Genomic DNA, 23,937 nt, shown 5'->3' with positions numbered 1-23,937 from the left:
TAACTTGGCCCTATTCCCCTAGGCATTCCTGGTTACTTTTTTGTACATTGGTGTTAGTGGTTAAAAACCAGCTGAAGGGCAGCTTTCTGTTCAGTTTTACACTGACAGAAGACTTCTTTGGCCAGAAGAAATTTGCTACTGATGCAGGGCCTTTCTGGGGGGGAGGAAGTGAGGTAGCATGAAGTATTTAATTAATCTTTTTGGTTTTTTCTTCAGGTATGTGCGTGTGCTTGGAAATCTGGTACACGCCATCCAAATCAAAACAAAGCTCTGTCAGTTAGTAGAAGTAATGATGGAAAGGAGAGATGACCTTTCATTTTGTCAAGAAATGAAATTTAGGTAAGAATGGCATTACATAACTTCCAGAGTAGTGTACTGTGGGCAAGTGTAGTTTTCTTTGGTTATATGGTTAAAAAAAAGAAACCAAACCCCTGTCACACCATTCTTGCTATAGGGGTAGTTCCTTGTCTTTGTCTTAAGAATGATTCTGAGCCTGGTGCTCCGTTAAAATATTATTTAGTTTGTGGTGATACTCAACACACGCAACAGTTTAATGTGTGATACAGACTGGTTAAAAAACCCAACAAAGCTAAAGCAATCTATTTATATGTAACAGGAACAAAATGGTGGAATATTTGACAGACTGGGTAATGGGAACATCTAATCAAGCAACAGATGAGGATGTGAAATGCTTGACAAGGTAAGAAGGGACACTCTTCACCTGTAACAGTATTCCAGCTGGCATTTGATGTCTGTGGATTGGCTGGCATGTTGGGCTTCCTATAACAATAATAAGGAAGAGATGAAAACTGAAGCTGGAGCTTTGGTGAGCAATAGCAGAATTATATTTAATGCTTAGTCTTAAATGACCTGGCTTCTTTTAATACATTTTCTAGTTTAGAAACTGTAACACAAAATATCAGAGCTGTTTTCATGATGGACAGAACTGTAGTAGAATACCTTTTTATTATTAAAAATGCTATTTTTCATCTGCAGTTAGAGCTATAGGAAAAAGTGACTTATATTTTATTTGTTAAATTTTATTTTTCAGAGATTTGGACCAGGCGAGTATGGAAGCAGTGGTCTCTCTTCTTGCTGGGCTTCCACTCCAGCCTGAAGAAGGAGATGGTGTTGAGTTGATGGAAGCAAAATCTCAATTATTTCTCAAGTAAATAGTGACTTTTAACTATTTCTCTATGCAATCGCTCTAAAGAGAAGCACTATATGACCTTTATTACAAACTGTATTTTCCTTCCAGCAGAAATAATTTTATTATCCCAACAGGCATTACCTCTTCTGTGTCCCATTTCAAAATCTCTGCCTTGCAGGTTTATTATTTTCATTTAGAAAATAATAAGAAAATTTGGCTTTGTTTCTGCTTAATGCAGATGTGTGTTTCAGTCATGGCAGGGATTAGCTCAATTTGATACTGTATTTTTATTTATTTTTATCCACAAAACTTAAACTCTCTTTGAAGACATCTGTTAGTAGAGGTACACCAGTGTTAGAGAGAATGTGCACGGAATTTGGGACACAGTGAGGTTGTTGGAGTACAGTTAAGGTTTGGGCTGTGCTGCGAGGAGGCTCTTGGCGTGGGGGTGAGGTTTTGGGGGGATTTTGTTGTGTGCTGGCTGCCGTGGTGAGGATTTTGGGGGATTTGTTGTGTGCTGGCTGCCGTGGTGAGATTTTGGGGGGATTTGTTGTGTGCTGGCTGCCGTGGTGAGGTTTTGGGGGGATTTGTTGTGTGCTGGCTGCCGTGGTGAGGTTTTGGGGGGATTTGTTGTGTGCTGGCTGCCGTGGTGAGATTTTGGGGGGATTTGTTGTGTGCTGGCTGCCGTGGTGAGGTTTTGGGGGGATTTGTTGTGTGCTGGCTGCCGTGGTGAGGTTTTGGGGGGATTTGTTGTGTGCTGGCTGCCGTGCAGGGCACGTGTGACCGTCAGGGCCTGTCCCCAGGTACTTCACACTGTTCATGAACCTGCTGAACGACTGCAGCGAGGTGGAGGAGGACGGGGCGGCGGCGGGCGGGCGCAAGCGCGGGATGTCCGCGCAGGCTGGCGTCGCTGCGCCACTGCACCGTGCTGGCCATGTCCAACCTGCTCAACGCCAACGTGGACAGCGGCCTCATGCACTCCATAGGTAACGCCCCGCGGGCGGCGGGCGCGCGGCTCCGCCTGCCGGGCACATCGCTGTGCCCCGTGCTTTTACATCCTCCTTAGTACTTCCGGCTTCTCTTCATCAGGCTTGGGCTATCATAAAGACCTCCAGACGAGAGCCACGTTTATGGAAGTCCTCACCAAAATTCTGCAGCAGGGGACAGAGTTCGATACCTTAGCAGAAACGGTGCTAGCAGATCGCTTTGAGAGATTGGTGGAGTTGGTTACGATGATGGGTGATCAGGGGGAGCTTCCTATTGCTATGGCTTTAGCCAATGTGGTGCCTTGTTCTCAGTGGGTAAGTTGATTCATGCATTTTATTTCCTACATTTTAATAAGATGTGAAATAAAAAGTGCAACAACAGTCTGGTACACAGAGAATAGAGCTACCACTGACAATAGCTAGCCTTTCTTAGTACGTTCTTAAAAAATTTACTAAATCTAAGTTCAGGTCTTGATGATAAACTGCATTTTTATAGTAAATTTTCAGTTAATGTCTAGGAATGATTTTATCTACAGTTATTCTAATAAATGCATCTGGTCTGGTTATTTGTTACAGGTGGTGTGTGCTGTAATGTAGACACACAGAATTGTATTTGCTCTTCTAGATTTTAGCAAGAGGAGTTGGCCTTTGTTATACAGCAGAGTAACTGCTTGTCTGTCTGGATAACCAGTATGAATTTGTATGGCTGGATATCCTGAGGCAGAGTTTTAGACAAGCAGTAGTGTAGGAGATGTTTGCAGAGAGATTGTGTTTGTGTAATTTGATATTTACCTGCCAGAGCCCATAGCAGACATAAAGCTTTATTGTGAACTGCTTGGTGGTTTTGTCATAATAGTGAGTTTTTTACTTGCCTTGGTTCCCTGCGAGTCAGATTAACACTTCCTCCTCCCTCTAAGGATGAGCTGGCTCGTGTCCTGGTCACACTCTTTGATTCCCGGCACCTGCTCTACCAGCTCCTCTGGAATATGTTCTCAAAGGAGGTCGAGCTGGCAGACTCCATGCAGACACTCTTCCGAGGAAACAGCTTAGCCAGTAAAATAATGACTTTCTGTTTTAAGGTACATTATCTCTTTTTTTTCTCTGCTACAGATCTCTTCAATAGCAGGAAAAGTTTAGTAATATGGAAATACAAAGCTGCCAGTCTGGGGGGTTAAGCACTTGAGTAATGGGATTAGATGAAAACCATACAGTGTTGCCTTTGGGTCTCAGTTTTACTTGGTCTCAGCTCTCAATCTGTTAAGTTTAGGTAGTTTTCTTTTTCTGTTTTAACATTTCATGAACTGAATCTTGTAGATAACTTATGCTCAGGCCCTTAAAAAGTAGGTATCCCCCTGGCACTAACCCTTTGCCTTTCTGACTAATTCAATTATATGAGTGATTCTGGGCCAGTGCCAGCTGGAAGACTGTTCCTGGTAAAGTCTGAGGTCTTGTCTGTGCTCCCATTTCAGTTTAAAACGTTGTGTACAAACAGAGGGGAAGTGTGGAGTCAGTGCTCTAAGAAAGAATCCCTGCTTGTTAGCCTCGTTGTTAGTTTTCTCTAAATTGGAAATTAATTAAAATACCTGTAGAAATTGATCTCAGTTGTGTTCCAGAGGGTGAGACTATAATATGCAAACCCAAATTTTTACAGGAATTTGGTTTATGCCAGAACAGATCAAGTGTTTTCAGGCTCTTGAAAGCTTCCAGAACTTGGTGGCATTCCTGTGAATTGCTGTGTCAGTCTGGCCTCTGTTCTTGTTTCCCCCGCACACAGGTCTATGGTGCTACATATTTGCAGAAGCTGTTGGAACCTTTGCTGCGGACTGTGATCACATCCCCTGAGTGGCAGCACGTCAGCTTTGAGGTGGATCCAACAAGGTTTGAGATTCAGGGCGAGCAGCAAATGTATTTATCTGTAAACATGATTCCCAGTCATTGTTTCTAATAGGATTCCTTTTTCCTTGTTGCAGATATTTTTCTCATGCTTTCATACTGTTGTACCTCTCACTGTTCCAGACACATTAATTGCCTCTGCAGCCCTCTTGCTCTATTGCTTTAAATTATCTCTAACCCTTAGAAAAATTATAAGTATTCATCTCTTAAGTAGCTTACCCAAAGACAGACCTTCTAACTGATATTTTAATCATCAAGTATCTGTGTCTACCTTAAAAAGTCCTTTCAGATAAACCATCATGAAACTGATAATGCAATTATCAGTTGGAATTGTGTATGCATGTTGTATGAAATGGTCTGGGAGAATCCCACCTACAGCTGTCTGTTCCTTACTGAGTTTTACATGACCTTTTATTTGTACCTTATGTGGGTTAAAATAGTGATGGAAACTTTTGTGTAAAAGATCACAAGTATTTTCATAAGAAAGAGATGAAATGAGGTTCTTACCAAGGATGTAAGTGCAGCTTGTGTCGTGTTTGATTGCTGGTCATACCTGTGTGGGTCTGTTTCAGGCTGGAGCCCACAGAAAGCCTTGAAGAGAACCAGCGGAGTCTCTTGCAAATGACAGACAAGTTTTTTCAGGCAATCATTAATTCCTCCTCGGAGTTCCCACCCCAGCTGCGCAGTGTGTGCCATTGTTTATACCAGGTATGCTTGCAGTGGTTGCCTGCACCTAAGCTTTGGGGTTGGTTTGTGAAATTCCAGCAGTTTGTTTGTTTTTCCAGCAGTTTCCCCTGTGCTGTACACAGGGGGCATCTCTAAAGACTCTTCTCAGACATTTGTTAAATGACACAAGTCTGAACACAGGGGCTAAGTGGTGTTTTGAGGCTTGGGTTGGCAATCAGGAGGTGACTGAAAGTACCCAGGTTCCCTGACCTCCATCCCCATCTCCTCTGCTCTGTCCTGTGGCTGCTGAGCCCTGTGTCCTGCTGGGTCTCCTTGTGTGTTTCTGATGGATTCAGCTGCTGCTAAAAATCCGAGTAGGAGTTCCCTCGGGGCTCACAGGGAGTACAGTTTCCAGTCCAGTTGGAGGACTGTCACAGAAATGCTGTGCCTGGTGGAATATTGGAGCTGTGATCTCAGTGAAGTGCTCTGGAAGAGCTACTTCTGGCCTTCCAGCCACAGTCTGTGTTCAGGTCTAAAGCAAAGCCAAACAAATGGATTTTCTGACCTGTGTGAACTAATGAGTAACAAAAATCTTCCGCAGTCACATTTTACAGGGAGTGCTGGGTGATCAGGGCAGCTGCTGCAATCCCCAGAGCTTGGGAGTGAGAACAAGGAATGTGTGTTGGAACTGTTGTGGTCTGGGGTTGTTCCTGTGAGCCCTTGCATTGAACCAGGTGTGCAGATGCTGAGCCTTGTTCCTACTCTGACAGCTCTGTAAAAGGCCTCTGAAGCCATCGGTTTCTCTTCCTGACTGTGGCTGTGTTGGGGTTGGTGGCAGAGTGACTTGGGGGTTTTTTGATGTGTTTGGTCTTTGTAGTCAGCAAATGAGGTGGGCAGATCGGTCTTTTTCATGGCCACGGTGTCACAGATGTCAACTAGAAGAATATTTGAGTGTTACTGAAAATATCACACACAGCCTTGGTTGTTCCTTCTGTTATTGGATGTTACATTCTCCCACACCTCATCCCAGAATTAGGTTTATGTGCTGTTACCAGGATGTATCAGATTACTGCCATTTCAGTGGTATGTTGGTAGAAATTATTTCTGTGCAAACCATTGGTAATTCCTATGTAAAATGGAATTTCTAAAATGTGCTCACCAGAAGGCGTTCCCAAAGATTCTTCTATGGAAGCCTTTCCAAGTCTGTTGGCTTTATTCTTGCCTTTACTGTGTGTGGTAATAAGGGTAACTTGTTCCCAAAAGAGACGATTTACTGGCAGGTATACAAGTGGTATTAACTGATATTTAGCTTCAATATTTACTACTTTAACTGTTTCTAGTAACAACTAGGTTTCTGTGCAAGTGTTTGTTCATTACAAAGTGTTAGTCATTCTGTACTTAAGATTCCAGAGAGTTTTGAAAAGTCTGGCCTTTATCTGAAAGAAAGTACAAACAAGATCTGATTTGGGGGCATTAATCCATTTTTATCGTAAGAACCAAATAGGTGATTTTTCTAAGATAACTTCCCTTTTAAAAAGGGGAATGTGTTCCATCCCAAGCCACTAGTGTGAGAGTAAATGAGGCTGAATTTTGTGGGGTTTTTTTTTGCTTAGAGTTTTAAAGTAACTGTGTGTGAAGAATGCTCACCAGGTGTGTTCTGTAAATGATCAGTAGCTGATTTTAGTCACTGTAGCAACCTGACAGGATCGGTGTCTTTAGCTGGATATTGGTATCTTTGCTGGCTGGTGTTTCTGTTTTGGGAACAGAGCCCAGTGAGTGTTTTCCTTTGGAAACATCAATAACTGGCTCCTGGGACAGATTCGCCTGGCTCCTTACAGGTAATGTATGTTCAGGAGTGTGATGTGAGAACAAGCATGCTCACAGTAACTCCTACAGAGAATCTGTGCTGGCTCTTTCATCCCCACAACCATACATGTGGTTTTTCTTATGAAAGCAAGGTGGAAATTTTCCTTTAGCTGCAGTATGCCAGTGAGTAGAGTGTGTGTACAACTGCTCCAGAAGCCACTCTTGGAAATTACACAGGGAAAGTTGGCAGAGGTGCCACTGGTTAAATATTAATAGGTCCTGCACATGTTTCAGTTCACCTTGCTTAGCAGAGAGTTTTACTGGCTGGTTTGGGTTGCGGTGTTTGCTTTTCATTCTGTTCCATCCTTAACTTGTGGAAGCTCTCTGCCAGTGCCAGTGTGATGCTCTGGAGGTGGCTGAGTGCTGCAGGCTGGCTGGGATCCAGCCCTGGGTGCTGCTGGAGGCTTCCCAGGGATGCCCAGCCCCGTCCCAGCTCCCGGGAGCATTGATGCACCTCTGGCTGGGGAGCAGGGCACGAGGGGCTGGGGCTTTGCTCAGATCCTGCGGGAATAGGACAGAATTGGAGTCTTCTTGGTGGGTCCCTTTGCATCTCAGTGAAATGCAGAAATAAGCACAATCAAGTCAGATCTCTTGATTTGGAAATCTCTAATAAATTAACATAGGCTGTAGCTTTTTTCTTCCTTTGTCCAGAGAGTTACCTCTCACAGTGGTAATAACCCTGATGCTTCACAGGTCTAACCAAATTGAAGGACACACAGAGAAACATTGGGAAGATTTAAAACTCTAAATTTAATTTTAAAAGTAATATGTATTTCAAAGGTATAACACTACTATTTGTACTGTTAAAATTATTTGGGGATGGTAAAATACATTTGAAAGCTGAGTACACCATTTAAGGCCCAAGATCGTGTATCATGAGCACATTGATGTGGTTTGACTTTTAATCTAGCCAGAAATAGTAGAAATGATTGAAATTCAACATTTGCTTGTTTTGTATTTAATGCTTTGTAAATAAGATGTAATAAAACTGTGGAATAAAAACTCCATCATCAGTCTTTAGTTTATATATTTCATTTTCTGTTGGTTATGTTTGTTACATTTTACTGTGTAATTTATGTACAAGTCAACGTTGGTTTTTTGTTGCTGTATGTAGTTGGTGCTGTGACTTGTTTGTGCTCATCTCTGTTCTGTAGGCAACTTGCCACTCTCTACTGAATAAAGCTACCGTAAAAGAAAAAAAGGAAAACAAAAAATCAGTAAGTTTGGAGACCTTTTTATTAGCCATTTCTTTCAAAGCACAACAGAAATCTTTTGCTGTTTGTTCAAAATATCTTCACTTCAGTCTATTTGACCTCACTGTAAAATCATTCTACTAATTCTGGCACAAAATAGCTTTCATTTCAATTAACACTGGAATTAAGTTAGATTTAAAATATTCTCTGTGTGCCTATTTGAGTAAATGAGACATTTTTAACAATACTGCTTAGTATTTAATATTCTGACTCTTCTAGCCTTGCCACCATCTTCAGATTAAAAAATTGTGGAAGAGAAATGTTTTCTTTGGTTTTGAAAAAAAATCTGGGTTTGAGCTGCTTTAACACTCTGGCAGATAACCTGAGCTTGCATCCTGGGCAAAGAACAATTAATATTTGTGGGGTACTGGAAAGAGGCTCGTGGGTCTTTTTGCTGGCACATTTTCTTTTGTTTGCTTTGTGATTAAGCAAGAAAACCCCAACTTTAGCACTTGTATTATTTCCCGAGGAAAGCAGATTTCTCATTTTAAGTAACTTGCTGTGTTAGTTTAGGTCTGTGGGTTGCTTTAGAATGTTGACTTTAAAAGTTCAGACTTACTCTTTACTTACTCTTTTCTTTGGCAGTGACCTCAAAATATTAACTATGAATCAACCAGAATGGAAATTTAGACTTTTATTAAATACTCTCTTATTTTTGCTGTAACTGAGCAGAATAGTGATCATGTTTAAAATGCAAAAGCTGTGGGCAAACCAGTATTTTACAAGAAAATATCAGTAATTGCATCACACGGTAACTGACTGGAGTTGCTACTGAACCAAAGTGATTCTTGGTGTATTTTCTACTAATGGCTTTATCTGGTTTAAGCAGCATGATCTGAAATTGCATTAGTTATGTTTTGAAGTATTTTACTAAACTGGGATTTGTTTGGAGTTTTTTTTTTTAATTTTAAACTATACATGATAATACCAAGCTTGCTAATTTTATTCTGTGGAAAGGAAGAACCTGACTCATTTTGATTAACCATTGTTACTCATTACAAAATACACATACAGACATTGATGTTTTGTAAAACCACGTTGCATACCTAAGAACTTTATTTTTGTCAGGAAACTGTCTTTAACTTTTCAAAGTTAAACGAAAGATATCCAAAGAACAACTCTCCTCTTAATGAACAGTTGATTTCCTAACAGAAAAGAGATTTCTTAAAACATCTTCAGAATTATTTTTTTTTTTCCTGAATGGCAAAGGACAATATTTTAAATCTGCTCAGTGCTTTTACACAGTCTGTGTGTAGGCAGAGGAGTGCACTGGCCATTTAGCTCTGGCTCCTTCTGTCCTGCTGTGGACAGATGATGGTTCTGAAGGGCATTTCTGCAAATAGCTCCTCCTCACAAATTGAAAATTACTCCTGAAGCTGTACAGCACCAGTGTTATTGCTGGAGAGGCTCCTGGCTCAGTTGTGGAGTTACAAACACACAGAGAAAGGACGCAGTAGTTGAAAGGCGTTCCCTGTGCTGGGGGAGGGCAGTGCACACCTGAGTCCAGGGCTGCGGCCCTCCAGGGGCAGGGCCCTGCGTGGGGTCGGCTCTGAGACGTGGCCAGGAGCTCTGGGAGCCATGTCCCTGCCAAGGGAGCTGTGCAGCAGCTGAGGGAGAGCCAGCTGCTGTCGGAGAGCCCCACTCCTTTCCCTCTTGTTCTGATTCTCTGGGATGCAAGAGAGTCCCACTCCAATGCGCTGAGCATGACCGGTGTGGAAGGAATGCTTAGGCTTGGCTTGCCATGCAAGGCTTTTCTTAGCCCTTGCCTTTTGCTTAATGCAGGACTGTTGTGTGTAATTGTCCGTGCACAGGTGGTGAGCCAGCGCTTCCCTCAGAACAGCATCGGGGCCGTGGGCAGCGCCATGTTCCTGCGCTTCATCAACCCCGCCATCGTGTCCCCGTACGAGGCGGGCATCCTGGACAAGAAACCCCCGCCCAGGATCGAGCGGGGGCTGAAGCTCATGTCAAAGGTGAATCCAGAAAGATTTTTATGTGCCCATATTTTATGTTCTACCTGCTTCAGTATACTGCTCTTTGACCAGTATGAGAAAATGTAGGAAAACTCGGGAGTTTTTTTCACGTTTATTGAAAGTGCAGTGTCTGTGCTGTGTTTATGCATCGTGGCATTGTTCGAGCTCTCAGCAACGTATGGATGGGGACAAACACTTTGCCAAAATGATGGATAAGAGAGAGGAATTCCAGCCCTTCTCTTGAACTTCTCATTGGGAAACAAACAAAGAGACTGATGTTCCTGTGAGCACAATGAGGGTAACAGCAGCCAGCATTGATCAAGCTCATCCTACTACTAAAGAAGGAATTTTTGCTGTCTTTAATCTCATTTGGTCATACTTCTTGTAAAAAAATTTTAAAAAAGGTTTAATGATGGCATACAAATTCTGTGGCCTGTGCGTATTATACATTGTAAATGTTGAGAAATTGTATTTTTCTTTAAATAGGGGTGCGCTACTGCTTTTACTTACATGTCTTACGTTCCAGGAGAAGTAGTTAATAACTTACTGGTGGTTTGAAAGATGATTTATTTTCCTAGTTTAAAGTTTATGAACAAGTGAACTGGTTTGCTAGTATTTAAAAGTATGTGAAAGAAAAGACTTTGAAAGTGAATGTGTTTTAAATTAGTTGACTTACTGGCCTTTTGTTGTGAAACCTCAAGAAAACAAGTAAAAATAAACTGTTTCTGCCAGTTTAACTTCACTGGCAGAAATATTTGTGTTAATTATTGTAACAGTTAATACATTAAGCCTTTGTGTGTTTTTGCCATCTTTTTTTCCTTTAGATCCTTCAGAGTATTGCCAACCACGTGCTGTTTACAAAAGAGGAGCACATGCGGCCTTTTAATGACTTTGTGAAGAGCAATTTTGATGCGGCACGAAGGTACGGCCTGGGGCCGGCACACGGGCTGTGGTGTGCGGAGAGAGAGCTCCGAGTGCCCTCACGGCCCTTTGCTCTCCCTCCCACACCGATGGTTCTTCCTGCTTTGGAATGCAGGTTTTTCCTTGACATCGCGTCCGACTGCCCGGCCAGCGACACCGTCAACCACAGCCTGTCCTTCATCAGCGATGGCAACGTGCTGGCGCTGCACCGCCTGCTCTGGAACAACCAGGAGAAAATCGGCCAGTACCTGTCCAGCAACAGGTGAGGCTGCAGGCCTGGGAGGAGGGGTGTGCTGAGGGGAAAGGTGTCAGAGTCCTGGAATGGTTTGGGCTGGAAGGAGCCGTAAAGCTCATCCCATCCCATCCCTGCCATGAGCAGGGACACCTGCCACTGTCCCAAGCTGCTCCAAGCCCTGTCCAGCCTGGCCTTGGACATTTCCAGGGATCCAGGGGCAGCCACAGCTTCTCTGGGCAACCTGTGCCAGGGCCTCCCCACCCTCACAGGGAAGGATTTCGTCCTAATATCCAATCTAAATCTCCCCTCCCTCATTTTAAAGCTGTTAAATACTCTCCAATGCTTCTGTTATTACTGAGAAGAATATCAGTCATCATCAAAGATTTCTCATACTTACTTTAAAAATGAAAATCCGGCTTGTTGCAGTTGAGGGAAGGTTGGTGGGCAAAAAAGTGGGAATTGCTGAGTAAAGAAGGACTCTCCTGACAAGGAACATGCTGTTTTAGGGACCACAAGGCTGTTGGGCGACGACCTTTTGACAAGATGGCAACGCTTCTTGCCTACCTGGGGCCTCCTGAGCACAAACCTGTGGCAGATACACACTGGTCCAGCTTAAATCTCACTAGTTCCAAGTTTGAAGAGTTTATGACAAGGTAATGAGATTATTGTGGTGGGGACACACAATGTGGTTTTCTAGACTTTATCGTGTGAGGAGGTGTCAGCAGTTCTTAAGACTCTCTGCTGTCAAGACTCTCTGTTTTGAAGAGGAATTTAAAAAGCTGAGGCTACATAAACCTTCTAGGTTTCTGAGTAGATTTTAATTAAAAAACTAAATTGAGAACCAAAGATGGCAGTAACACGTGACCTAAGGAAGGCTCAGGATTGTGTGAACTCAATACTTTTGTTTAGAGATGGAAGTAAAGAGGGTTTGGGATATTTAAAATTTGTTTGAAAGGCAGTTGTGAAAGTTGCTGTCAATGTATTACTTTTTAGGCATCAGGTTCATGAAAAGGAGGAGTTCAAAGCACTGAAAACATTAAATATTTTCTACCAAGCTGGGACATCCAAAGTCGGCAATCCTGTTTTCTACTACATCGCTCGGCGGTAAGAAGCCTTTCGCCTTCCCAATCTGAAATGAACCTGTCAGTCAGAGGTGTCAAGCGTATATAAGAGACACCAGCTTGGTAACAAACAAAAGTCTGAAAATAGCTTATTTGTTAAAATTTGCTGACAGTATTTTTGAGTTGTTTCCTAAACTAAAACTGTCATTTCATAGTAATTACACCCATGACAGGAGTAATTCCTAGAGGTGTTAAGGAAAGGGAGATCCCTGTGCTCACCCCAGGTGTGGTCAGAGCCAGCTCTGAGGATTGGATGAGCTGCTGAAGCTGGTCTTTGTGCTGAGGTGCTGCTGGTGGAGGTGTGCTGGCAGCACTGGGGAGGCTGGTTTGCCTCGGGGGGCCGTGGGAGAGCTGCCAGGGCTGGGAGTTCTCCAGTGCTGGTGTCACCAGGCACTTTGGGGTGCTGGCACAGCCCCTGGGGTGTTCATGGCCTGGTCATTGCTGGTGCATTCTATGCCTGTGGTTTATGCTGGTGCTGCAGCTGGCGCTGCCTGCGGCACCAGTGCTGGGAGAGCTCCTGGGGTTGCTTTGGCTCTTCCTGGTGCCTCTGCTGCTGGTGGGCGCTGGTTGGTGATGCCAGCGGGTGCCCTGGCAGCTGGTGTGCTGGGCTGTGACACGGTCAGGTGGGGCTGTGGCCCTGGGGACTCCTGCTGGGCTGGGGCTGGGAGCAGAGCCCTGCCTGGGCATGCTGGGGTTGCTCCGTGGGTTGTGCTCTGTGCTGGCTGTGGTGCCCTGGGTGGCAGTGGCATTGGTGGGGGCACTTTCTGTTGTCATGAGGGGCTGTCTTCAGTGCTGAACCTTCTGCAGAGCCCTGGAGTTGATGTGAGAACATGGAAACAAGCACAGGAAACCACTTCTTTAGCAGCATTTCTTCTGTATCCAACAGTTTAAACAGCACAAATGTGTTAACAAGTCACTCTTCAAATTGCATGTTTCTAATGAAAGTAGTACCCAACAGGCATGTGCAATTTTTTCAGTTAATTACAATTTTAGATCCTTAATTTCATTAAATTTCAAAATTTTTCACTAGGCTCAGCAGTGCTTTTTACTCTGTAGGTTGAGTTACAAATCTTCTTTGGCTTGGGAAATTGCCTTCCTTAAACTTTTCTTCATTTTCAACACCCTTGTCTCTTTGGATGGTTTGAAAGATGAGTAGCATCACTTATCTTCTGTCCTGATTTTCTGTCTTCAAAAGTCACACAACAGTCCATGAAACCTGCAGGTGTGCTGACAGAAGGGGCTTGCTCAAGGGCAGCCTGGATGCTTTTTCCCCCCCTTTAAAATTTATATTTTTTTTTAGCAAGATCCCTAATGTTTAAGCCCCTTACACACAGAGTTAGAAGCGAAGGCAGTCTTTTGAATTCTCATTAAAACCTCTGTTTGCTTGCCACGTTTTTCTTCTCCATTTTGTTCCATTAGACAGAGTCTTATTTCATGTCAAGTAAAACAAAATGCCTGTATTTTTATCCTGCCTTGTTCAGACAAGAAATTAGGCATACAAATGCAGAGTAGTGATAACCCATCTTAAAAAGTGTCTGTGCCTGGCAGTGATCCGAGGCATCCTTATGTATTCTGTGCAGACCTGACATGCAGTGTTTCCTTCGTTTGCAGAGCAAGAAATGGTTATTTCACCTGCAGAGAAAGAGAATTTCTGGAAGTAAATCAAGACAAAAGTTTGCACCACATGTTTGCTAGGCCTAGCTCACCTCCCTCTTCTTTAAAAGCAGAAAAAGTAATTTATCCAAAGCTGCCTCCCTGGGCAAAACCGTCATGGTCCAGTCAGCCGAGCGTTCCTGCCTTCAGAGAGAGTGGGAAGGAGCAGATTTCTGACCATTTTATCCAGGTGTGGGATATTAATGAAAATATTGTCGTTCTTTGACATGAGCCTTGCTGCTAGGTGAGTTATTACCTTTCTCTTCAGCAGCTGCACAGTTCAGTCGTCCTGGCGGGGCTGCCTTTCAAACCAGCAGGAAGGGCTTTGCTCTGGGATGATGCTCTGGCGTCGTCTCTTTTCATAGGGATGTGGCTAAGTGGAGCTTATTTGTGGTGTTTGTCGTCTGGTTCTGAGCCAGGTGTTGTATTCTCAAGGTGTGAAATGCAGAAAAACGGTTTAGATTGGAGCTGCCAGGCTGTTTGAGGGCTTGTGTTTTTTGGGGTTGTTTTTTTCAGAGTTTCTTTTTTTTCTTTCTTTCTTTCTTTTTTTTTTGTTTTTTTTTTGGTTTTTTTTGAGATCTTGTTGCTAAGGCATTGTTGAGTCATTTTACTGGTATATCTGGATCAGTTTATGTCCTTCTTGTGCTGTGAAATTTAATTCCTTCTGTCATCTATCTTCACATTTTGTTTCCTGGGCAACAACCCAGCTTCTGGAGCCAGTGCTCTTCTGTTTTTAATCCCTACCCTGTTACTAAAATGATCCATAAATCAATAAATATTGATCCTGAACTACTGCCATTAGGTTTTAAAGCTGATCCCAAACTAATTAATAGGAATAAAACCTCCGAGTTATTGCTGCAGACCGCAGCAATCCCCACAGCAATTTTACCCTTTCCAGAGCGAGCACACAGCTAATAGAGGTGTGCCAGAGCTTTCCTGGGTATTTTGAATATGGCCCTAAAGTGCTAAATAGTTCTTGTGGATACCAGTTTCACCGAGAATAGATTATTTTGTATTTCTGGAGGTCTGAGTGCGCAGCGTGTTTACAAACCCAGGCCCTCGGGCTTAGCTCAGAGTGGCTGCGCAGTTGCCCAGCAACAAGTGCTCGACTCCCACACTTCTGCCTCCTCCCTGCTGCCTTATCGACTCATTCGTATTCCAGAAAAATACCAGGAAGCCTAAATTCCAGTCTGCCTTACTGAAAGCAGTCTGAGCGAGAAGCCCTGGTGCTGCACAGCTCAGGCAGGGTTTGGGAGGGAGCACAGCCCTGGAGCTCACTTCATACCCAGCTGCGGGTCTGGGATCCAGCTTCCCAATCCTGCACGTGCCTTTGGAAAACCCCACAGCCCCATTTCCACTTCCAGGCTTTTATTAGCATGCTGAGGAGTTGGAAGTCTGGATAGCAAGTCCTTTAGGGTGGGGGCTTGCAATTTGCCCCAAATAACCTCTGGAAAACAGTGATTTCCTGTTGCTGGTCAGCAGATTCTCATTATGGGTGAAACATTCTCAGAGCCTTTAAAGTTGATTCCATATAGGTTTTTTTAAGGCAATAGAATTTGGCATCCTATACTGATTCTGCAGCAAAGGCACATGCAGTATTTCCTGTAATTTCCTCAAATCAAGCAGTTCAGCCACAGCACCTCATTTTGTGGTCAGTCCTGCCTTGCAAGCCCATCTGACCCACAGCGTGGGATGAGGCCATGTGAATGAGGCAGTTCTGGGAATGGCTGAGTTCTGAGCATGGGAATTAGGTTGGGGCTGTGTTACAGTCAGCCAGCACTTAGCAAACACAAGGACTGTCCAAAGAGAGTGGCAGCAGAGACATTTTCAGTGTTTCAAAGTTCTAAAGGGTAGGAAGGGAAAGGATAGTCCCAGTGTTGAGATCATCTCATCAGCTTATTGCTAAATAGTATTAGAGATACATCAGTATCTAAATAATGCAATTTAATACAACCATAATTTCCCCCATAAGGCATGACGATGGTCTGATAAAGCAGCAAATGTCTGCTTTAAACAGGATTGTATAATACAATGCTGTGTATTTATTGGTAGTACTCTGCTTATTTCAAAAGAAGCACAGTTGCTAGTTCAGTTCAATACAAACATAACTTTATTTTTACTTAAATGCCAATGAAACAACTGTACAAATCCATTGTGTAACATTTACTGTTAGAAATTAAAACACGTTTCCGGTTATAGAAATGCTGTTCACAGTTGGAAAGTTGTCATTTCTCTGATACCAGTGGTTGTAAATGATCTACAGCCCCCATTGACACCTTAGGAGAAACAGGTGGAGGACTCCAGTCTCAGTTGTGAGGTTTTCTGGGTTTTGCAGCACCCTCATGCTACAGTAACTGGAAATTAAATGGCCTGGAATGAATGGAAAACATTGTATAAGATCTGTAATATTAAGTGGATAATACTTTTTCAATTAACTTGTTCTTCAGTTTTCATTTCATGCTGTTTGCAAAACTTCATCTGTAGTATATCAAGTACCTTTGCCATAATTTAAATAATTTTCCTAGAGTGGACAGAACCATGCGTGCAGCTATTTCTACTGGCTGACGGTGCAGATGTCGAGGAGAAGAGCTTCCATGCTCGCCCTTAGAAAGCAGGGATTTGGGCATGTTCAGTGCCATGGACTGAATTCATTCTCTTTGAAGTCACAAGAATCAGGATTGTTTCGATGACAGCTCGCCAGCTAATTGCTTAATTAATTTGTTACATGACTTGTGTTAGAGATTGGGCTGGTATTTCGTTTTACTGATAGTAGTTTGCTATGTTCTGGCTGATGTGGTAGTATTCTCTTAAGCAGAACATATTAACATTTCAGGATGTCACTTGACATAAAGTCAAGGAGTTCCAGGTCATTAATTTGGGTAGATAACTCCTTGGTGTTTGACAGTGTCACGGCATTGAACATCTGGCATTTTTCTCTGCTTTTATCTCTTTTTTTTTTCATCTTTTTTTTTTCTTTTTTTTGATATGGAGAGAGCAATAACTTGCCTGCAGTGTCTAAGTCAAGCCAGAGCAGAAGGATACCAGCCCCTACCACTGTCCCATGCTGAAGCTGGACCATGTTGCCTTCTCAGTTTACACTCTCTTAGCAGACATCATGGCATTGTCATATTTAATTCCTAAATTCAAAACTGTTGTTCTTCATATTTAAAATACTCTAATACATATGAAGCAAACGTAGATATACATGCTAGCGATTTTGCTCAGGAATAACTTCTGATTAGTGAAACAGCTCAGTTTAGTTCCTTTATTTTTTCCCTTTCTTTTGCATGTCATCATAACTTACAAAGAATCTGTGCTGCTATATTACAGGAATTGCTCACTGGCAAGTCAAGCAAGACAATGCAGATATGATACAGGCCTTCTGTTTTTTTCCAGTTGTTCAATGACAAAATCATACATAAAATCAGTACTTAAAATTCTGATGTTTTTATTCTGTGCAAGTAAAACGAAAAATGTAAATACAAAAAAAGCACATTTTTAAAAACAAAATAATAGATTAGTTGTACTCAATTAAGACATATGAAAATAAGTAGCAGCTTAGTATCAAGACATTAGTGTGCACGTCTTTAAGAACTGTTACTTTCTTTAGATCAGAGTCAGAACTTTGAATTTCTTTCATTCAGCTGGATGTGTTAACTCCAGCTGTGATCAGAGGAATAACCTCAGTGATTTCCACGAGGTGCAAGCCCTTAGTCCACAGGCAGGGCCACGGCGTGCAGCACTGCGAGATAAAGCAGCAGCCCCATCTCCCAGCGGCTGGCGCAGGAGGGCACGCGCGCGTCTGGGGCGCTCGGCGTGGCCTCCTCCTTCCTTAAGGTAGCGGTTGTGCTTTGAGGCATCTTGGAGTAGTTTGTTGGCATTCCACTGGTGATGCTTAAAGTCATGGGAGTGGTGGAGGATCCCGTGGCAGGGGCCAGGCTGGCGTTGCCCTCGGTGGGGTCCTGGACGTGGATTGTGCGTGTGGCTGCGGCCTCCTGGGGGCCGTCGGGGGAGTGGAGCAGGGGCCGGTCTGTGCCAGGGAACAGAACCGGGTGGCTTTGGGTCGCCAAGGGAGTGACTTCCTTGGCTTTAAATTGTTTGTGCGTTTTGGTCACTTTGGTGGGCTCAGGTGCCACGGCAGAAGTCTCCCTGTCCGCTGCCTTCGTGCCTTTGATCATGGGGCTGGAGTCCAGGGCCGTGGGCTGGGCGGGGGCTGGCGTGGTGCTCGCCCAGGGCCAGGGCTGGTCAGCACAGGGGGCCCCCACGACATGGGCAGCTGTGCCCTGCACCCACTGCAGCACGTAAGGGATGTTTTGGTTATCGCTGCAGGACCAGGGGTTGTTGTACAGAGTTACTACCTGCAGCTGGGAGAGCTGGTCAAAAGCTTTGTCAGGAATGTATGAGAACTTGTTGTTGTGCAGGTAGAGGCTTGTGAGGTGTTGCAGTCTCACCAGTGTTCCTGGGAGTATCTGGGACAAGAAGTTATTGGATAGATCCACCGTCTCTATGTTGTAGGGCATATTGGTTGGAACTGTCCAAAGTTTGTTGCTGCTGAGATTGAGAAACTTGAGACTGCTCAGTGTGTTGTTGATCAGGACAGCTCTTTCCACCATATTCCTGGAAACATCGAGTACTCTAAGATTCCACTGGTAAGCTGTATCAAGTTTCTGAAGAACTTTAATGTTGTTGTTTGTGGCATATAATTCCCATAAAGACTTGGGCAGATGAGCAGGAACATTCTTGAGCCAATTATTTGAAATATCAAGGGTCCTCAGATTGGTGAACCTCGTTAGCTGATGATCGAGATCTACAAACTGGTTAAAGGATAGATTTAAATATGTAAGGTTGTCTTGAAGTCCCTGGGGCAGTACAGTTAAGTTTCTGCCTGAACAGTCCACATTCCTGTCGTTTCCTGAGCACTTACAGCTAGAAGGACAGATACCCAAACCAGTGGGTATGAAAACCAGAAGGACCAGCAGACAGGTAGATGTATTCAATATGTGGTATTCCATTGTTGCCTGGAAATAAATATACCAAAATGACACCCTTTAAATCCATGTAATACATTTCATCTCTGTATAAGGGTTGTCTTGGCAATGGCCACTTGCAGGAGAAATTAAGTAAAAATATCAATAACCCCCTTTGTGGCACGGTCCTTTTTAGAATTGTTCAAGAGAGACTTCACAAAGCATCCCTTCAGCCTGTCATGTTGTCTGGCAGAATTGAGACTTGTTTTTTTCATCTCCCTTTCCCCCTCCAGCTCAAATGAGGGCTTTCTTCCGAAAATGCAAGTCTCTTCCAAACGTTATACAATGTCTGCTTCTTGTTTTTAGTGATTTCAAGCCTATATTATGTTTGGAATAATGTGTTCATTTATAGAGGATGAAAAAATGGCTGTCAACGGGATCTTCACAAATCTCTGCAGTAATGTAGCAGTCCCCCCCATCCAGGCATGCTGTTTGCTTAAGTAAATTGGTTAAAATACATTGTAGGAATTTAGCTTGAAACCCAAATTCCAGTGTTCATGCTAACATGCACTGTAGCATTTTTCCCTCTTTACAGTGTTAATTACAATCTCAAAGCTGGAAACACATGTTTAGAACCCGAGTTGCCGTTAATAAGAAATCTCTGACGCTGCAGCAAATTTCTGGTGCAAGCATCTGTCATCAGCTACTAATTCCATTCCCGTTTCCACCTCTGAGTTGGTAGTAGGCTTTTGTGAGTAAAATCAAAAAGCGCAAACTTACCGTGGTGTCCTGCAGTATCAGCACATCGTTTCTGTGATGGATTGGAGCTTAGAGGTCGCCTTGTTCTGGAGAGCAGCTCCAGAGGCTGCCGGGGGCTGTGCTTGTCTCAGCTGCATCGTACGGCTGCGCCCGGCTCCGCAACCACCTGATCCTCTGGGCACTGCAGAGCCGGCCTCGAGCACTGCCAGCGACCTGCCAGGGCTGGGCTGGGCTGGGCTGGGCTGGGAGCAGTGCTCCCTCCCTGCTGCACAGCCCTGCTGAGCTCCGGCTGCCTCCCGAGCACAGGCTGCCTGCAGGCACGGCTCCCCCAACACACCCGCAGGCTCTGGCAGCTTGGGCTGCAGTTCCACTTCATGTTTCTGTTTGAAAAGGCAGGTTAACTTGGGTTCTTTTTGCCTTCTGTTAACCTCTCCTCCTGTAACAGAGGTTAATGTGAACTTAGGCTTCCTAGCTTAAGGTTTTTTTAAGGTATGCTGCCAAAATATATTTTCATAATTTTAAAATGCTCTGTTTTCTGTTCCTTGGATCAGGCTATCACTGCATTGTCAGGTATAATATAGCTTGGCTTGTAGGATTTTACAGATTTCTACGGGAAATCTCTATCTGATTTTCTAAAAGCAGTGTGAGAGTGAGGGTGTTTATAATGTTTCATTTATAGTGCTGTTAATTTTAACAGGGTGTAATGCAATGAGCCTTACAAAAATCTTTGTATAATTATAATGCTATTCTTTAGGCATACCAAATCATACAACTTATGTAAACTGTAAAGAAAATTGAAAATATATTTTCCTGTAGCCATTGTATGCACAGCAGCCTGGAATTGCATTTGCATAATGTACTGCTCTTTATTAGTGGTAGTTTGAAAATTTTGAAGTTTATTGTGTGCAAACCTGTGCTCTGTGCTCCATCCACAAATCTATTCCCTCCTCAGGTGAACTCCAAACTCTGCCATTTTGCACAGCTCTCATGGAAAGCTAGCTTCAGCATCTAGCAGCTTCTTTCTATAAATACAAATGTTTAACACTGGTAAAAAAAACCCATTAAATGAATTTACTTCTAATACCAGCCTGCTATTTCCCACCCAACAGTCAGCCCAGCCAAGGCTGGTGTGGAAGAGATGAGCTGTGCTCAGGGCCCAGAGAGGAGCATGTAAAGCACTTGGACACTGGGAGTTCAAAGGAATCTGGCATCTATGAACCATTAAATGAGTCTGTGTTAGTAACTGAGGGCATTCTGTATCTAATCAAATATTCAGTTGGGCTTTAAGTGACCAAAACATCTTTAACTCAGAAAGCTTTATTAAAAGGAACTGGAATTGGTTGCATTCACTTGCACAGCCCAGTGGAGCAAACCCTGGTGAGAAGCCAAGTCCCTCGGAAGCTGGGCTGTCTCTGACATCTCCATGTGTGTGTTACCTGTGTCTGGCTGTGCTGGCACACACAGCTGTGTACTCTGGCTTCTGGAATCTCTAGTTACGGGTGATGACAGGGCACAATTTGTATTGTAGTCAGAAATTTGCTTCAGGCAGAAGCAAGTTGTTCTCTCTTGTGAAAGCTGAAGTTGGGAAATAGCAGGGAAATGCCAAAGAAATGCTGGGGCCTCACTTGCCTGCATCAACTTCTCCTTTTTTCACTTTTTTGAAAGTTACTCCACATTTTCCTTAAATCAATTATTCTGGAAATTAATTTGGCAGTCTACAAAGAGTGTTCTGGCTGGGGCAATGTTTCATGGATGGCCTGGATCAGTAGCTCAGGTGGTGGGGGCAGTGGTTCCTCTGCTTCCGAGTGAAGTGCCGAGTGCTTGCTGGGATCCGAGCTGGGCTCCTCGGTGGGTTCCCTGAGCCAGTCTGGGGGTGGTGGCAGGTCGGAGGACTTGGGTGGCGTGTCTGGGGGAGGACAGGGGTCAGCTGCAGTGTTGGCTAGCTCTGAGGCAGGAGCTGGAGCTGGGACCGTGCCGGCTCCGGAGCAGCCCGCGGCCGGCAGAGGCAGCTGCCCGTTCTCAGTACTCGTAGTGTGCTGGGGTGGGTTCTCTGGGACAGTCGGGTCCTCCTGCAAGTTTGTGCCTTGTTTCAATTTCCAAGGCAACATAAATAAGACTGAAGAACGCTTGGTGCCCTGGTCAGAGTCCATGAAGAGATCTGGCGTATCCCCATCCGCGAAGGGAGACCGGCCTGCCCAATGGGACTCGGCCAGAACAGGCCTCATGCAGCATTTCCACAGAAGAATTACAATAATCGCCAGCATCATCCCAATCAAAATTATGCCAATTATCAGTGCTGCTACCCAGCTGCCATCCCCGGCATCCTTCTCTCCTGGGAAGGCCTGGGTTTCTGTAACAGCCAGGGATGTGTCAGACTGGTATAAACTGGGCCCAGTTGCTTGCAGTTGGTAGAGAATGAGTTTGTCTGCTCTTGGACTCCTGGCAGTGGTGTATTTGTGGCTTTCAGTCATGGCAGCATGGTGAGGTGCTGCTGCAGAAAGGGATCTCCAGATCTCCCCGCAGAAGAGAACCAGCATGACCTGGTTGCTGGCCATTTCCCTCCAGCCTCTTCACAAGTGTCCTCTCCTATTGCAGGGAAGAGGTAGAACATGGTAACTTGCAAACTGCATTTTTGCACTTTACTGCTGCCAGACAGTTTTGTGTTAATACCATCACAGTGAAAATAACGCTCTAACCAATATTTCACATTTCAAGTCTGTTCCTATCTGCATGATCAGCAGGTTTGTCACTGACTTTACAAATAACAGCAGATTTTCAACATTATCGATCGTATTAATTAAGCGACTTGTTTGAAGGTAATGGCTTATTATCATCTTTTTTCACCTTATCAGAAAAAGACATTGGCAGAGCAGTCCTCACAGGGTTTCAAAATAGCCTTTGTCAATCATGTAACTGGTTATGGACCTGGAACAAACTCTGCAGCATTGACAGACAGGGTTGTCAGAAGTGAACAAATGGCTTGTTGTGATAGAAGCTGAGACAGAAGTGAAAGGCTCTTTTACAATTCTTTTAAACTTTTATTTCCTGTTCTCATCTTTCTTCAGCATAGCAAAATATTCAAAAGTTTTCCAAGTACTGATGCTGTAATGACACAGCATTCTAATGGCAAAGCATTTTATAAATAAACTCCTGCATGCAGACTGTGCAAATGTTGAGTTGTTGGCATGAAACAGATGTTTTTTTTCCCCTGTACTGATTGGAGTTCAGCTCTCTAAATGTCTCCATATGAAATAAATGTTATAAAATCTGTCCCCTACTTTCCTTCTGAAGTCACTTTCAGGCAATTTGAGCTAATTCATTAGCTACTATAGTGCTAGTCCTGTGAAGCTATTTCTGGGAAATTAATATGCATGAGTCTTTATGGGTTTACAAATACGCAAAATTAAATTTTAAATGCAGCAGTGTAAACACACATGAGCAGTAAGTTAATGACTCGAGAACGACGAGATCTAAACTGTCAGATTTGTAACGGGTTAAAATGATTCAATTCAGCTTTTATCCAGCTCCCCTCTTTTCAAAATAGAGTTAATACTTGAAGTTGATCCTTACCTGTACATTTATCTTCTCTCAAGCAAGCACCGTCTGACTTTGTTGTTTGAAGGCTCGGGAGGGCTCAGTGTGCTCAGAGTCAGACAGCGTAAAATGGCTCTTTTCATGCTGAAGTTTGTGCAGAGAGGAAGTTGCCAACACTGGCAGGAAGTGTCCGCGCCGGGCGGCTCGGGGACTCTTTATCTCGGAGATCGGAGATCGTGTGTTCTATGGGCAAACTCCTGCTCTGCCAGCACGGCTGGGCTCGTATAAACATGGGCTTGTGGCACCTCCGTGTGTTTATGTGCAAGTTCTTAAATACCTGTTTGCCTGTCTTTGTAGAAAATAGAGTTTCTTCTGTGTGAATCAAAAAGTGTGCAAGTTTGGGCTGGATTTGAGTTGCTGATGTAATCCAGTGGTGGGTTTGCTGTGGTTAGTGGGAAGCCACCCCGGGCTCCTTGGTGAGTCATGGAAAGCTGTGTGATCATGGGATGCTGGCTGCTTACACATCCTCTGTTGTGTAGCTGCATCAAGAGGCAGAGGGCAAAATCTGATTTCACCCTCAGCCTGTCCCTACTCGCTCGGTTGTTTTTCTCTGTGGACAGGGTTGGGACCTGCTGCCATCACTATGGAGGGCTGTGCTCTGTGCAGCTGCTTCCCCCGTCTGTCCCTGTCCATTCCATGGAGTGTAACTCAAGCTGCTCTCTTTGGTCTCCTGGAGCATTTCTGCCTGGAAAGGCTGCCTGGCAGAAAGAAACCCACACCAGATATGTCCTTGTGGCATTTTGCAATTGTGTTCTGCCTGTGGCTACTGACAGATTCCGCTGCAGCCCTTCCTGTTGTGCCTCTCTTCTGACTGCACTGCTTCTCTCTTTCTTTGACACTCTGCCTGCTGCTGCAGCAAACATGCATCCTGATCACATACACAGTAACTCAGTGTTTCTTGTC

At 44.0% G+C, this 23,937-nt stretch overlaps 3 protein-coding genes across 3 annotated transcripts in view; 1 reads left to right on the top strand and 2 right to left on the bottom strand.

Moving 5' to 3' along the window:
• The window catches only part of NF1 (neurofibromin 1), a 75,615-nt gene that overhangs the window by 24,701 nt on the left and 26,977 nt on the right, over window positions 1-23,937 (top strand). The window contains 15 exon segments of the mRNA XM_039563131.1: window positions 217-339; window positions 617-700; window positions 1,052-1,168; window positions 1,954-2,044; window positions 2,046-2,136; window positions 2,240-2,451; window positions 3,054-3,215; window positions 3,911-4,014; window positions 4,602-4,737; window positions 7,716-7,778; window positions 9,626-9,784; window positions 10,609-10,706; window positions 10,821-10,967; window positions 11,447-11,593; window positions 11,934-12,044. Of these exon segments, the coding sequence (XP_039419065.1) occupies window positions 217-339; window positions 617-700; window positions 1,052-1,168; window positions 1,954-2,044; window positions 2,046-2,136; window positions 2,240-2,451; window positions 3,054-3,215; window positions 3,911-4,014; window positions 4,602-4,737; window positions 7,716-7,778; window positions 9,626-9,784; window positions 10,609-10,706; window positions 10,821-10,967; window positions 11,447-11,593; window positions 11,934-12,044 (1,845 nt within the window).
• Window positions 15,807-19,569, bottom strand: OMG (oligodendrocyte myelin glycoprotein). Its single transcript, XM_010402562.3, has 2 exons — window positions 19,462-19,569; window positions 15,807-18,732 (listed from the first exon to the last, which is right to left on the bottom strand). The coding sequence occupies exon 2, from the start codon at window positions 18,724-18,726 to the stop codon at window positions 17,425-17,427; it is 1,302 nt and encodes a 433-aa protein (XP_010400864.2). The 5' UTR covers window positions 18,727-18,732; window positions 19,462-19,569; the 3' UTR covers window positions 15,807-17,424.
• Window positions 15,807-23,744, bottom strand: EVI2B (ecotropic viral integration site 2B). The gene is made up of 3 exons (XM_039563137.1): window positions 23,011-23,744; window positions 19,462-22,026; window positions 15,807-16,084 (listed from the first exon to the last, which is right to left on the bottom strand). Exon 2 carries the CDS (start codon window positions 21,993-21,995, stop codon window positions 21,156-21,158), a length of 840 nt encoding a protein of 279 aa, XP_039419071.1. The 5' UTR covers window positions 21,996-22,026; window positions 23,011-23,744; the 3' UTR covers window positions 15,807-16,084; window positions 19,462-21,155.

The sequence above is a fragment of the Corvus cornix genome, chromosome 19 (genome assembly GCF_000738735.6).
Source record: "Corvus cornix cornix isolate S_Up_H32 chromosome 19, ASM73873v5, whole genome shotgun sequence".
NCBI lineage: Eukaryota > Metazoa > Chordata > Aves > Passeriformes > Corvidae > Corvus > Corvus cornix.
Note: the sequence above shows the minus strand (reverse complement) of the source record. Positions and strands in the feature narration are given on the sequence as shown.